Source organism: Engystomops pustulosus, chromosome 1, assembly GCF_040894005.1.
Source record: "Engystomops pustulosus chromosome 1, aEngPut4.maternal, whole genome shotgun sequence".
Taxonomy (NCBI): domain Eukaryota; kingdom Metazoa; phylum Chordata; class Amphibia; order Anura; family Leptodactylidae; genus Engystomops; species Engystomops pustulosus.
Window position 1 is genome coordinate 181,068,570 of NC_092411.1, and position 16,657 is coordinate 181,085,226.

The 16,657-nt window shown below is 39.0% G+C and overlaps 1 protein-coding gene across 7 annotated transcripts in view; it reads right to left on the minus strand.

Moving 5' to 3' along the window:
* Positions 1-1,237: 1,237 nt before the first annotated feature.
* Positions 1,238-16,657, minus strand: part of CSGALNACT1 (chondroitin sulfate N-acetylgalactosaminyltransferase 1) — a 216,997-nt gene continuing 201,577 nt past the window's right edge. For all 7 annotated transcript variants that reach the window (XM_072114277.1, XM_072114274.1, XM_072114260.1 and 4 more), the window contains 2 exons: positions 8,003-8,084; positions 1,238-7,127 (listed from right to left, as the gene is read on the minus strand). In XM_072114277.1, the coding sequence (XP_071970378.1) occupies positions 6,838-7,127; positions 8,003-8,084 (372 nt within the window). In that variant the 3' untranslated portion in view covers positions 1,238-6,837. The remainder of the gene's footprint in view (positions 7,128-8,002; positions 8,085-16,657) is intronic.

A 16,657-nucleotide genomic window follows, 5' to 3' on the forward strand; every position in this document is an offset into this window, starting at 1 on the left:
AGTAAAAGAAGGACACCAACCCCCCATTCTTACATACAGGAGCCATAATCCCCCCCCAACCCCATTATAATGAACAGGAGCCATTATCCCCCCCGCCCCCGCCGATTATTATATATAGGAGCCATTATTCCCCCCACCACTATTATTATATACAGAACTTCGATAACTTCTCCAGCCATGACTTGTTACAGAATTCCCCACAAGACGTCTTCAGCTCCGTGCAGCACATCTCAGAACTGTGCACCTAAAAACACCACAGTCACAACCCTATATGTCCCCACAGCCATCGCCGGAGGCTCCCCCAGCTATCCTTTACAGGAGGACCTGGGCCGCAAATGTGACTGCTGTGGCTCAGGCTCTTCCCTCCCCGGGGCCCAGCAGGGGCGATTGTTACACCCCTGCCAGTCCGCAATAGGCGATTTCACTTATTTTTCCTGTACTGAATTCCATACCGTATGTATATACTCTGTATTAAGTGGTTATTGGTGCATAACCTATGATCCTACAGGCACTGCAGCCTTATGCCCCCTAAATAGGAGGCGCTGGATTTTCTGTCAAAGGCAGTCACCGACATCAGCTCTTAGGAATGAGGTGAAAAAAGGTCCCAAGGAAAGCCGCTTGGTGGTGGCCAGCAAGAAAAAGAGACAACTTGATCATTTTCTTTTGGCAATGAGTGAGTGAGTGAAAGAGAAGTTTTTATTACTGTTCAAATACATACGTTTGCTATACATGCAAGTTGTGCAATAACACCACCTTTCCATCATAGATTGTGGGACATAGAGCAGGTTGTGACGGGAGGTATATTCCTCCAAGGTTCCTCTCCTATGTGAGGAGCAGGCCTGAGCCTCAGCTGCTGCCTAATTAATTAGGTGATGATAGGGCGGATATCTATGGAAACCTGTGTGAAAGCCCCATCCAAGTGAGATTGCTGAAAGCTGTATTTGTTAGCTGGCAGGGAAGTCAGGGCTGTATTGTGTATAGTCAGTGCTGGACATGGAAGCGTTTGGTTTAATTCCGTTTTTGGTTTATCTCTCTCAATAAAGCTAACCTTGAGTCAGTTTAAACCTACCTATTGCTCTTTGGCTTGTGTTCATGCAAAAAGACGTGTGTCATTTAACTCCAGCAAGGGCAATCCCTAAACCAATCTCCTACAATAGCTATATTCCTACATCTGGAGTTTAAATTGTTGCTCAATAATAGAAAATAAATGTTTTAAATGAAAAAAAAAACACATGTATAATAAATCAAATAAAATGAATTTATTGCATAATTGGACACATTCAGTCACATATAACTTATTGTCAATTTAAATTAAAATTACAAACATCCACAATGGGCGACTGCCCAGATACAGGATATATGCACTCATTTTACTAAGCCAGCATTTAACACACACAGATGGGAAGACATTTTATTGAAAAATAAATTAATCATACATAATTAAAGCAAAAAAATTCAAATATCAATACTGCATATGTAAAGCTTTTTATTTTATTTTGTATTTTTTTAAGAATATATCATAATCTGTATCATACCACCAATAATTTAATTCCGGTGGTAAAACAGGACTTATTGTAGCATTATAGTTGAAACATTAATAAAAAATATATTTTTCCTCTATATTTTACAGTTATGTACAATTATACAAAGGAAAAAAAAATACTAAAACTTACCATGTGTATTCTTAGCCATTTTTACAGAGAAAAGTATGCCATTGCCACAGCCTCTGAAGCTCTAATAGTAGAAACCTTAATGTTTCTAAATTAGAGCCGTGGGGGGTTATTCATCTTAGGCTTTTCTATTTTATACTGTTATATTTGCGGCAAAATTTGTGACTTTTTCACTCGCCTAGCAAAGCTAGATGCCCAAGAATTTTTCAGTGTAACACCTGATATATCTTTACAATTCAGATGTTGGACATCTAAAAAAGTATTGCCGCAAAATGTGGTAAAAGCCTAAAACCCAGAAAAAAAGCGAAGACAGACACGCAAAAATTTCTGACTGAAGATAAATAACCCCCCTCCCCCAGTCTAGCAAGACAGGAAACCCTTCATTTCTAGGGGGAATGAATTCTTTTTTTAAATGACTTCATCAAGATGACCCAGAGAGCCAGAGTTTTGGCTCAAAAAAAGAAAAAAAACAACTTCATTAGAATAATGGCTAAAACAGTATGTGGACAAGAAAAATAAATGTTTCCAATTGTAGAAAACCCTATTAATCAATGTAATGAAGATGTGAAACTCTTTTGCTAGTTAGAGGTGTCTTTGTGGATTTTTCACTGAAGTTTGAGGTGTTTAGGAGACTTTTTTGTAAGTGGTTTCACAAAAGCTCATAACTAATTTCCAAAAGGAAATTCCACATCTGTAACTGGGCAATAAACTCAGGCTACACTGCAGAAACCACAACTGAGGTCCTTTTCACACAAATGGATATTTTCGGTAGTAGGCTATCCGTACTGTGCCGTTTTGGTGTGAGTACCATACAGCCACCTTCATTTTAATGGGTAATACGTTCAGCCATATGAATGGACCTATTGCTTACCGTATCATAACGTCAAAGGAAAAAAGATCGAGGGGAGGGGTGAGCATACGTTCCTGTGAAAGGAGCCTAAGGAGAACTTTGATGGCGTAAATGGAGACATTCACCAAAGTAAGTTGCTAAAGTATTAGGAAAAAAAACAAGCCCAATAAAAGACATTTGCCCCAGTATCTTTCTACCATTTTAAAGCCTCCCATGGTTGAAAGGTCACCAAGCATAAATGAAAGTTGTCCACCAAAAAAGCGGTATGTTTCACATGGGTATTATTAAGTTATTTGCGTCCCTTTATTTAAAAAAAAAAACAAAAACGCAAATTTTAGGAAATTGCTACCTTTGTCCTCTTCTTACAAGGAAAGTTGATGTGACTTAATGGGAGAGAGGGCGCCAACAACATTGTTAGTTAAGTTTAAGCCAGAAAAGTGTGCAACACATATGTGGAAAGCAGATCTTTCATTTTCCCAAGAAAAAATATAGTGGTGGATAAAATAGATGAATATAATCCTTTGTACAAGTAAGACTGCAGGCTAAGGCTGTGCACAGATGTGGTGGTTTTGCTGGGGAACGTCCGCAGTGGCAGTTTTAATTGCTGCTGGCATTGGTTGCAATCCGCGCCTGAATTCACAACAATAATAGACGATCATTTCTGTAATTTTGCATTGCACTTTTCTTTCTAAATCCAAATGCAGAGTCTGTGGGTCACTCATGGCAATTTCACCCTAGGCCTAAATGCTTATGAATTGCTAACACCTCTGTTTTTTCCATGCTCTTACATAGTGTAATCTTCATAAATACACATGTAACAATTCTCTTTCCTTATGCCATCTCAACATAATAGTTATTAGGAATCAATAATCCCTGTGCAAAATGTCAGAATGCAAGTAAATATGTATAAAAATATTTAACGTCTGTCATCATTTACATAGCAAAACTTGCTCTGTTACAAATTGTCCGCAGGCAACTTTCACTATAAAACCTCAAACTAGGCCAGTAAATAGAATACGTATAGTCAAGGCACCTGCAGTATAGCACCTCTGATTTCATTTTGGTACAATTTAGGTTTTGTTTCCATATGATTCCATTAGAAAAAGAAATGTGACAGACAAGTTTACTAAGCTCTGACTTGGCACCATGTAACTTATGTAATGTAATTGATGATAAATATAACACTAAGTCCAAAACAAATGTATCACAACAGCTACCTAATAAGGCTTTGGTAAGTATTCTTTTGGAGGAACTAGATCCCCCCAATGCTCAAAATCTTCATAATTACAGTACAAATTATTTTAACATATTGCAACCTTCTGATTAAGGCGCATAATATACAGGACAAGACAAATTAGTGCAATTTAGAATATGTTGAGGAACATCACTGCCACTGTAATACACATTTTTCTGTTGACTCTTTTGATACACCTTGTATTTTTTAAAGCAGGGACGATATTACAATATCATTGATGGGGAACTGCTGTTTTTGTATCTTCATGATATATGGGTTTAGGTTTATGAATTAGAAGAGAATTCTTGATGCACTTACAATTACCCCACTGAATCTGACACAAGCCTACTTTTGTAGGAGACTTTTTCTTCACAGTTAGACTGTGCAATCTTAATGAATAAAGAGCTGCTAATACCTTTTGTAAATAACTGATTAAGTGTGACCTTCCTGCATTTGACTTGTAAGTGCTAATTTGCTATATAATATATCCTGTTGTTCTCTAACAGACATGAGTATGCCAAAAGGAATCCATTTAGCTCATGACTTATACATAAAGCATAATATGCATTTTCCAAATGATTACAATTCAGAAGAACCTTTTCTTACACCTCCTGCTGTACATTGTGTTGTGTCTCTTGAAAATTTATCAACTGACAACAGGATGTTGCAACACGGGGACGTGTCTATAAAATTTGACATTGTACAATCGGAGCTGACAGTAGCACACACCCATTTCACTTTTAGAATAGTAATAACTAGTTGTCAATTAGTCATAAACCTATGGATTTATTTTTGTTATATATATCAGGAAACATTTACCAAAATAGCTTTCCCATGAAGATGACAAGTAGGTGCAGTGACAGATTCTTTTTAAAGTGCTTCTAAAAGTCTCACCATCACTGATCAATAGGCACGTTTCCACTACACAATGCACAGGGCCGCATCTGCCAGGGTAAATTCCCAGCCTCAGGCAGGTTGCAGACTACCTGAAGCGCAGATGTAATTGATAGGCAGAGCGGTTCAGCACATCACGCCTGTGTGCACCCCTCTGCAAGACACAGGCCTGTGTCACTATACACGATGTGGCTGCCAGTGGGAAGGAGCTGTGGGGGGTGGCGCCGGGTCTGTAGGTAAGTACAAGGTTTTTTTTCTTTAAATGGGTCAGCTGTATATAATAGAACTGGCTGTATATACTGAGGGAGGCAGTCTGTATATACTGGGGGGGCAGGCTGTATACGCTGAGGGGGGGCTGTGTAGTACTGGGGTTGGCGTAGCTCTATATACTGTCTATGGGAGAATCTGCATTTTCAATTTTCGCCTCAGGCAGCAAAAATGCTAGAATCGGCCCTGACAATACAGGATAGCTTTGAGTTGGCTCTAACCATTTTGGTGTTTTTTCCACTTCAAAAAAAGTATACAAAGTACCTGGTACTGGGTATTATTTAAAGATAGGTAACAAGTAATCTAAAGCAGTACTGTGCTCAAACTATACAGCGCTGATTGATCAACACTAGCTGTATCATCAGTAGATAAAGTACGTTCATCCTGCATTGGAAAAGTGAACACATGGAGCTGAACCCAAGTCGAACAATTCCAAGCCATACACTGTCAATCCAATATGATGCACTGGAAAAGGGACGGTTTCAATGAAAACAAAAATCTCATGGTCTGACAATGAATCACTTTTTTCACTCTGCATAACAGACAAATGTGTCCCTCTTCAAACATCCTGGAAATTAACTAGTACAACCACAAGCCGGGAGGACCATGCCTGGCTACTATAATCTACCAAAATCTTGACTTTTCATATATTTGTATATTGACACATTAACACATTTATAATCTTGATTGTAATAAGTAATGTATTGTCGGTCATGGTCTTGTATATCTGGTTTCATAAATAGATTTCATTTTACTATCTTCATATTTGATAAAATATAAGGAAAAGCTGAGGTGTGTATACAGGGTGTGTATGTTTTTTGTATGTTTTTATGTAGCATAAGAAATCTTTTAAGAAGCAATGATTACTTCAAGACTTCTAGTGTAGTTTACTGTCCCTTTGAGTTGGGAAGATAAATTGAGTCCATTTCCCATAGTGCTAAGCTATGACCTTCCCTATCTACCCTTAGCATCAGTCAGGAATCCGTCATTGTAAACACACAAGCCCTTTGAAAAATCTGGGCCGAAGGGATTGATATGTAATGACAGTCTCATAATTACAGGAATCACTTCTCCTTGGTGGTTACATATTGTCAGAGAACAAAGGGTATATTCTGTACATTGTCACAATATAATGTTTGTCTTTTTGAATGCTGTCAATAGTCTGAACTGGTCTGACCACTCTTTCAGAATCCAACACATTTGCCATAAATACAAACTCCTTTCTGAAGAATATGTTGTGCACTACATATGCACTAATACATAACTTACAAAATACAGTAAATTGTGCTTTTGTCACAAATTATTAAATCACTCATATTTTAACACAAATCAAGGCCATTCAAACCCTGTGAACTGGTCTGTGACCATCGTTGTATCAAAACATATTCAGACATGTTGTTATATTCAGCCTTCACTTTCCAAAATTTAGCTTCATATGGCTTCTCATATTTGGCTTCAGATGTTACAGCGATATGGGGATATACAAGACAAAGTTTCAGAAATACTGCACATTCAAATGCTCTTTGAAACAGAAAGCTTCCTTCTTTTTTGGAAAGAGTTGTCGGCTTAGATATATATCGCACTGTCCATAGGAAAGCGAATATTTTGCCATTACTGCTTGTAAAGCACTATTCATAACTCAGCAATGACACAACCAGTCCAGTGAACACGAACATTTCAAGCCATTTCATTTGAATCTTGCAATACACAATTCAGAACTATTCTTACATTTACGTAAACTCAATTCCTGTCGCATTTGATGTCTCAGGTCTTCTAAATACCTGCCGCATCCTGAAGGACCATTGAAAGGCAGCATTCTTCTTCTGCCCCGATGTGCATTCACTGACTCATTGCCCTTTTCCTTGTTCCTCCTCGGATTCAGTGGCTTAAGATGACTCTAGTAATAAACCGTGTGTCTAGTCTCACGATTTCTTCACAATGATCTTTTGCTTCTGTTTACGAAGATGTGCCTCGATTTCATGTCTGAAAACCAGCATGCCGAGCTGTCCATGAGAAGCCTCATTCATGGCCTTTGACTGCATGCACATCTTGTATTGCTCTGGTGTCAGCTCATCTACACAACGCTTTTCATGCCATAGGTGGAAAAGGCCTCTAACCGGTGTTCTGATCACAATAAGGTTGCTGTGCAGGTATTTACGGTATAGGTGAACATCTTCTCCACCCCAACCCTTGATATCTAGATCAAAACCACCTAAAGCCAAATATGAAAATAAAATCAAGTTTATTATAAGTTCTATTATTTATTCCAAAGCATAAAATTTTTATCAAATTAACTATGTTATTAACCATGCTTCATCTCTCTATTAAAAGGGTGTTTATTAAAACAGTAGAACCCGTTAGGGGGCAACATTTGTAGAAAGAAAAAGTATATGCACCATTCTATAGGTCCCTTTGGGTCCACCAGCAGCTCTACAGTTACCAATGCTACTGGTCCCATCTGACAGAATATGATGATGAAACGCACAATGTGCACTTGATAGAGGAGATAATGCCTGTTACCATTCATGTGCCATTAATTCAGACGTGATCAAAGAGTTCAGAGATAAACCCAGCACCATGTGCCAATGTTATATGCTGGCCAATACTGCAGAGAATAAATTAGAATGGAATATTATCATCTAGGGTGGCCACCATGAAGATTCTTGTATACCACTTGTATATGATTCTTGTATATGATTTATAAGCACACAAGAATAGCATCTTAAAAAGAAACTGTGAAATTACAATATGACAAGGAATCATCAATAATACCAGTACTACAGAAGATATTACAGGTTACTATACATCCCTCCCTTGGCTGTAGATGGTGAACGATTAAAGTGCCAAAGTTATTTTTTGCCTGGCTTCTTATTCTCACATACCAGATACAGCATATACTTTCTAAAGACTAGTTGTAGCTTGAAATGAATGAAGCAGATGTGGAAATAATTTGAAATATTACTACTATGGGAATTTATGTTATGAGTTACTATGTATATAGGTTCAGTCAAAAACAATTAGTACATAGAGGTAGATGTGTTTTAAACTACCCAGTAGATGGCAGTAGTGAAAAGCATACAAACTTACCAATGTTAATAAAGTCTGAGCGATACTGACATGTCATTCCAAACCCAAAGTCTCTCCAAAATCCAGTATCTTTTTTAATAACCTAAAAATAAAATATGCATTTGTATTAAATACTTAAGTTTTATTCCCAAAATCAATAAGTATATATACATAGGTCAAAAGAGAAACAGCTATCATTTCAAAAAAAATTAAAAAATCAACGCCAATGCATAATGAAAGATGTTTTAAAAAAAATCTGAAATGATCTTGATGCACAAATAGTTAAAAAATAAAGAGGTTTATCAGTGCTGGAACAGCGCCTGCCAGGACACGCCGGGAAATTGCTGGCAATGTCAAGCGGGAGGTACTAGCTACTAATCCAATTACATCAGAGCCGCCTGAAGAACGAAAGCAGCATTTTTCTGGCTGGAAAAATAATCTAATAATTTTTAAATCATCAGTCAGGTCACAAAATGTAATTAAGAGAGAAGACATAATGTGCATCATGTTTCTAATAACAAAAAATGATGAAGTGTTACTAAATATAAAAACCTTACTGTATGCAAATCGGACCAACATTTATGGAATGGCCAGCAAATGAGGATATAGAAGACTATAATAAGTCTTATGACTGGATGAGGTTGCTGATCTTCTTATTACACAAACTCAATAATACCAGCTAACGTATCAAACCATAAAACGTCACTGCAAGTATAACACATGCTTAGTTACATATTATACATGTTTAAAAAAAAAAAAAAGAAGACATACCCACCAGGGTCCCATACTCCTTATTTAGCATCCTTTACAATGGCAATACTGCTTTGCTAATATGTTTTATCAACTAAATATAACATGTGTATATTATATTATCTCATAGCTGTTACTCATTAGCTATTCCTAACAGTTCCATTGAAGTGAATGAAGAAGCAACATACCTGCCCTGGGAAAGCTGGGTCTACAAAGTGCAACTGCCACTCACAGGGGCGTAACTAGGATATATTCCAATGGTCCAGCCGATCTCCGAAAAAACTTCAAATTTATTAGATCGTATTCTCATTAATCCACAGTGCAATTCCAGTAATAACCACTGTGGATTAATGAGAACACGATCTAATAAATTTTACGTTTTTCCGTAGATCGGATAGACCATTGGAATATCTTTTGTAACAATGTGTGCCTTCACAGCAAGGTTGGTGCCATGCCTTTTCCACTTCACAACACGGCTGAAGGGGAGCTGGATCCCATTTTATCTTGCGTAACTAGGAGAGGCTGGGCGCTATAGCAGGTTTTATATTTACACATGCAGGTTCCAATCACACTCATAATATAATATATATACACTCACCGGCCACTTTATTAGGTACACCATGCTAGTAACGGGTTGGACCCCCTTTTGCCTTCAGAACTGCCTCAATTCTTCGTGGCATAGATTCAACAAGGTGCTGGAAGCTTCTCAGAGATTTTGGCCCATATTGACATGATGGCATCACACAGTTGCCGCAGATTTGTCGGCTGCACATCCATGATGCGAATCTCCTGTTCCACCACATCCCAAAGATGCTCTATTGGATTGAGATCTGGTGACTGTGGAGGCCATTTGAGTCCAGTGACCTCATTGTCATGTTCAAAAAACCAGTCTGAGATGATTCCAGCTTTATGACATGGCGCATTATCCTGCTGAAAGTAGCCATCAGATGTTACAGGGTACATTGTGGTCATAAAGGGATGGACATGGTCAGCAACAATACTCAGGTAGGCTGTGGCGTTGCAACGATGCTCAATTGGTACCAAGAGGCCCAAAGAGTGCCAAGAAAATATTTCCCACACCATGACACCACCACCACCAGCCTGAACCGTTGATACAAGGCAGGATGGATCCATGCTTTCATGTTGTTGACGCCAAATTCTGACCCTACCATCCGAATGTCGCAGCAGAAATCGAGGCTCATCAGACCAGGCAACGTTTTTCCAATCTTCTACTGTCCAATTTCGATGAGCTTGTGCAAATTGTAGCCTCAGTTTCCTGTTCTTAGCTGAAAGGAGTGGCACCCGGTGTGGTCTTCTGCTGCTGTAGCCCATCTGCCTCAAAGTTTGACGTACTGTGCGTTCAGAGATGCTCTTCTGCCTACCTTGGTTGTAACGGGTGGCGATTTGAGTCACTGTTGCCTTTCTATCAGCTCGAACCAGTCTGCCCATTCTCCTCTGACCTCTGGCATCAACAAGGCATTTCCGCCCACATCCGCTCATTGGATGTTTTTTCTTTTTCGGACCATTCTCTGGAAACCCTAGAGATGGTTGTGCGTGAAAATCCCAGCAGATCAGCAGTTTCTGAAATACTCAGACCAGCCCTTCTGGCACCAACAACCATGCCACGTTCAAAGGCACTCAAATCACCTTTCTTCCCCATACTGATGCTCGGTTTGAACTGCAGGAGATTGTCTTGACCATGTCTACATGCCTAAATGCACTTTGCCGCCATGTGATTGGCTGATTAGAAATTAAGTGTTAACGAGCAGTTGGACAGGTGTACCTAATAAAGAGGCCGGTGAGTGAGTGTATATATATATATATATATATATATATATATATATATATATATATATATATATATATATATATATATATATATATATATATATATATATATATATATATATACACACACAAATTTAAATTTCTATACTTTAATACACACCTACAGTTGTTCACTTATACACATATGTATACCCGCATGCACACACAAAGAGCATATACATACATACAGTCCCATATACAAATGTACAATATATACATATGGAATAGAATATATACACGCCATGCACCATATACACATACAGCATATACACATATATACAGCATATATACATCACATATATATGTTACGTACATATAATACTCGGGAACCCATCATCCAGCTTTGCCACAACAGGCTCTCTACTTTGGGATTGGGAAGCCTGTCCCATGGCACACAAAAATGGTACCTATTCTAATCAACAATTCCAATATTTATTTAGTGAATACATTAATTCATATATAGACATATTCAGCTCCTTCGAAATCATAAATACAAAAATGCTGTGTTAGATCAAGAAAGTAAAACACCTGCATAGATCAAGAAAGTAAAACACCAGAACCAAGTTAAATGTTGCACCAGAGCCTAGATCATACCAGAAATATAGCCTCATAACCAAGTTTGTACATATTTACAGCACAAAAAACAAGTTCAGTACATAAAAACAGCACCAGAACAGTGATCAGAAGCAAAAAAAATACAGCACCAAAACCGAGCCAATTACGGTACATAAAAATAGAACCAAGCTCAGTATACAAAATATTGAGAAATTAATTGTGAGCTCATATGTACTGCTATCAATTACTGTAAATCTGATGACATCCGATCAGAAAAGACATGTCATTCTTCTTCTACCTGACCGCAACTCTTCTCTACAGATTTAGCATCACAAACATTTTAGGTTCCTAATTCCAGCATCATCTCCTATATATTCTTATCACAAATACTGTTAATACTGTTCTGTTGTTTCCCTAGAGTTTACTAATATGTCCCAACAGTAACCAATATAGTAATATTCCCCTCACAGTAGCCAACAGAGTGACAGTGCCCCCCCTCCCACAGTAGCCAATATAATAATGCTCCCCCCACACAAAAGCCAATAGTCACAACACAAACCCCACAATAGCCAATAGTCACAACACAAACCCCACAATAGCCAATAGTCACAACACAAACCCCACAGTAGCCAATAGTCATATCAGCAACCCTAAGCAGCCACTAGTCACAACAGACTTAGTGCCTACCCCATTGTAGTCAATAGCCACAGTGCCTACCCCTAGTAGTAAGTAACCCCAGTGCCTGCCCCAGTAGCCACAGTGCTTGCCTTCAGTAGCCAGTAGTCAAAGTGCCTGCCCCCAGAGTCACATTGCATGTCCCTAGTAGCCAATAGTCACAGTGCCTACTCATTCTATCCATAGAGCCTTTCCGCAGCTCCGGTGCCTGCTGCCAGTAGTCAGACCCCAAGAATTAATAGAGCTTTCACTTTGGACAGATAAAAAAGTGAATACTTACCTCTCTGGTGCCAGGGCAACCTTTGCTCCTTCTCACATGGCACCATGATGATATCATCAAGTATGCCTGCACCGGGTCCTTGCTACACAGGTCAAAGGCCTATTGAAGTCTATGACCTGTGTAGCAAGGACCAAGTGCAGGCGCACTTGATGAGATTGGTCACCTGTAAAAATAATAGAGAAGCTAGGAAGTGCAGAAAAGGAAGACACAGGCCACCCAGTGGAAGGAAGTGAAATCACAATCGCCGAGCCGGCTGGAATCTATTAACTGGCTCTTGTGATTCCACCCCTCCCAAACCTGCGAAGTTCAGTACAAACCCAAACTTTGCAGTTTGGGTCCACTCATCACTAATCCTTTGACATCAGGAAAGCCTTAAGCAAAGTTCTGTAGAAACAACAAACCTCTGAATCCTGAGTATGAAGTATCACATATTTTCCTACTGAACATTATCTACACTGAAATTTTAGCTCCATTCATATGATATTTAAGGATATTGTTGCTAAGAAACAGTTCACTTTTTCCAATCGTAAATTACCAAATGTACATGAAAATGTCTGCTCATGCATATTCATGACATGAGCTACTATATAAAAAAAAAAAAAAAAAAACAGGTTCCACAATTTCCACAACATAAAAATGGTGGTTTGTTAATAAAAGAATCCAATAAATATACAAGTGAATGTGAAATTAATAACAGAACAATAAGACGAGCACTATAGGCTATGATTCTATAATACAGAAGTGGGATATAATTCCTCTGAGGTCATTTGGTATGTATATCATTACAGTTCTCTTCTAGAACAAAACACAAGTAGAGTTCAGCGGCTGACTTCCAGTTTTGCCCTAACCTCTGCATTCCCTCTTAATAGCTCCATTTATCACCCTCTGTGGAAGTAGATTCGCTGAAAGGATTTACTGTGCAATTATTGTAATTGTTATTAGTGCTGTGATAGAAAGCTAATGGAGGAGCCAGGGAACAATAATAGCACTTATACATCCATCAAAAGCAAGGTCAAAAATAGACCTCACAGTAGATGGGGTGATGGAGTGATGTTCCGAGTAATTGTATTTTTCATTTTATGTGATTTTTATTTAGTCTTTGAGATTTTCAGAGTTAAGACACACTGGTGAGGATTTATCAAGTGTCTAGGAGTAGTACAGTGTAAAGTTAAGACTTCCCCAGATTTATCAAAGTGTCTAATGCCGAATCATAAATCTGACAGTGACGCGTGCCGTACCGTGTGGGTGTTTGCTGCATATTACAGCTGCTGGCACCGATCACAGGTGTTAACTGTGTAAATGGGACCAGCAAAGTTGCCGGAGGCATTCAAAATTCCTGCGGTGAATCAGTGCCGCCATATTGGATTCAATCGCTGCCCCCTGTGAGGTTATCAGGGGGCGGCGATTGCTTACTATGACAGCTATACTAGACTCCCTGGCCTATCAATCAGCCTAATCACTAAGCATCTGCTGCAGGCAGATGCTTAGAGATCACAGGCAAAGCTGCCATATACAGCAATACTGCAGTGTTTCAGTATATGATAGAAGCAATCAGGCACCCATGGGTTAAAGTAACCTTGGAGGTGTAAAAAATTTGTAAAAAATAAAAATGAAAAAAATACAAGAAAAAAGAGAAAATGTAAAAACCCTAAAAGTTCATATCACCCCCCTTTCTCTACAACTGATATATAAATTAAAAAAAAATGTTAGGCATCACCGGATCCCAAAATGCCCTAACTATCAAAATATAAAGTGATCAAAAAGTTCTTCAGTCCCCATTGTTCAGTAGCAATGAAAAAAACATCTCATCCTGCAAAAAAATGAGACCATCTGTAGACTGAAGGTTTTTATTAAGACTTAAAAAAAAAAAATTTATTTGAAAGTTTAGTTGCGCTTTAAGGACAACTACACTCACCGGCCACTTTATTAGGTACACCATGCTAGTAACGGGTTGGACCCCCTTTTGCCTTCAGAACTGCCTCAATTCTTCGTGGCATAGATTCAACAAGGTGCTGGAAGCATTCCTCAGAGATTTTGGTCCATATTGACATGATGGCATCACACAGTTGCCGCAGATTTGTCGGCTGCACATCCATGATGCGAATCTCCCGTTCCACCACATCCCAAAGATGCTCTATTGGATTGAGATCTGGTGACTATGGAGGCCATTTGAGTACAGTGAACTCATTGTCATGTTCAAGAAACCAGTCTGAGATGATTCCAGCTTTATGACATGGCGCATTATCCTGCTGAAAGTAGCCATCAGATGTTGGGTACATTGTGGTCATAAAGGGATGGACATGGTCAGCAACAATACTCAGGTAGGCTGTGGCGTTGCAACGATGCTCAATTGATACCAATGGGCCCAAAGAGTGCCAAGAAAATATTCCCCACACCATGACACCACCACCAGCCTGAACCGTTGATACAAGGCAGGATGGATCCATGCTTTCATGTTGTTGACGCCAAATTCTGACCCTACCATCCGAATGTCGCAGCAGAAATCGAGACTCATCAGACCAGGCAACGTTTTTCCAATCTTCTACTGTCCAATTTCAATGAGCTTGTGCAAATTGTAGCCTCAGTTTCCTGTTCTTAGCTGAAAGGAGTGGCACCCGGTGTGATCTTCTGCTGCTGTAGCCCATCTGCCTCAAAGTTCCATAGAACTGCTGCTCACTGGATGTTTTTTCTTTTTCGTACCATTCTCTGTAAACCCTAGAGGGTTGTGCGTGAAAATCCCAGTAGATCAGCAGTTTCTGAAATACTCAGACCAGCCCTTCTGGCACCAACAACCATGCCACGTTCAAAGGCACTCAAATCACCTTTCTTCCCCATACTGATGCTCGGTTTGAACTGCAGGAGATTGTCTTGACCATGTCTACATGCCTAAATGCACTGAGTTGCCGCCATGTGATTGGCTGATTAGAAATTAAGTGTTAATGAGCAGTTGGACAGGTGTACCTAATAAAGTGGCCGGTGAGTGTATAGTTTGATTTCTTTTCCAGTTTGGATTGCATGGGTTGTTACAGACACCTGTTGATAACTTCAAGTGAATAGAAGCTTCAAAATTATATTTACTTTGAAAACTGGTGACGAATACTTGTTTTACCTGCTCTATTGCTCTCGAGCAGCATTATCTTGTATAAACATTGACATAGCTGCACACAGGCCTCCCTAACCACTAAGGCTACATTCACACAAAAGTATGGGGGACGTATATACGGCTGGCGTATATACATCCCCTATACACTTCTATCGGCTCACGGCCCTGTACAGGACCGGTAAGGTGCACCACACATGCGGCACTGTACCGCTCCATAGCAAGATACGACATGTCCTATCTTTTTACGTAATACGGCACCGTGCGCTGCATATCCCCTGCTCATCTCCGCAGCGCCAATGTATGCCTGCCATACTACGGTACGGCGGGCATACATCATGTGAATGTAGCCCAACTCCAATTGTCAAGGGTGGCAGTAGTGCAGGAACCTGGTTGTACGCAACAGTCAAGGGGTGCCGACATGGACCCGCAAGCTGCCTTCAGCTACACAATGACAGATGCTGTTAGTGACAGTATCTGTCAGTCCATGCATGTGCATAGGCTGACTGCTGTCATACATCAGTATGGCAGTGTATTAATTTAAACAAGCAATCACATGATTGCGTGTTCAAGTCCCAGAGTGGAACAGTTTTTTTAAAAAGTAAAAAAAATATTTACAAATAATACAATGAAAAGTAATAAAAGTACCCTACATACCTCATAAATGGCCAAACTCTACATATAAAAAAAATAGTGAAAACCACCACACAAACCTCACATTTAAATATCATCACATCTGTGACAATATGTACAATAAAATAAAAGCATTAATAAACCGATACAGAGAACACCATAAAAAATAAAAACATGCCAAAATTAGGATATATGCGCATCCATCCAAACAAAAAAAAACAACAACAAAAAGTCACATTTATGTCACAATGATGCAGAACAAATAAAAAGTATGTCTCATCACCCAAAAATAAGCCCTAATATAGTTCAATCAAAAGAAAATTATAAGAATTTTACTCCTCTTATAACATAAAAAGCTATATAAAAGGATGTCGCCATAATCATAGTGACCCATAGAATATAAATAACATATCTTTGCTATATGGGGTATTCCCATCTGGGCATTCACATTTAATTTAATTCATTTTCCATATGTAAACATTTCTTCAATTGGATGTCATTAAAAAAAAATGTTCCTGTGTTTAGATAATTTTTCATAAATGTAGTCATTCTGTGCCTTAGAAACGAGATCAGCTTCCTCGGATACGACCAAGTCACATTTAGGCAGCAGTGGGCAGACATGCGCTATTGAGTCCTGCCTGACCACCAGGATTCAGCGTTCATTACCACAGGACTGCTGTGGGAATTCAGTAACTCCCAGACATTTCATATACAAAAACCTTTTGTTTCTTTGTGCATTCGCTGCAGCAGAGGTGGCCGAATCTCGTTTCTAAGGGACCACATGACTACATTAATGAGAAATTATCTTCACACAGGAATTTTTTTTTTTAATAACATCCAATTGAAGAAATGTTTA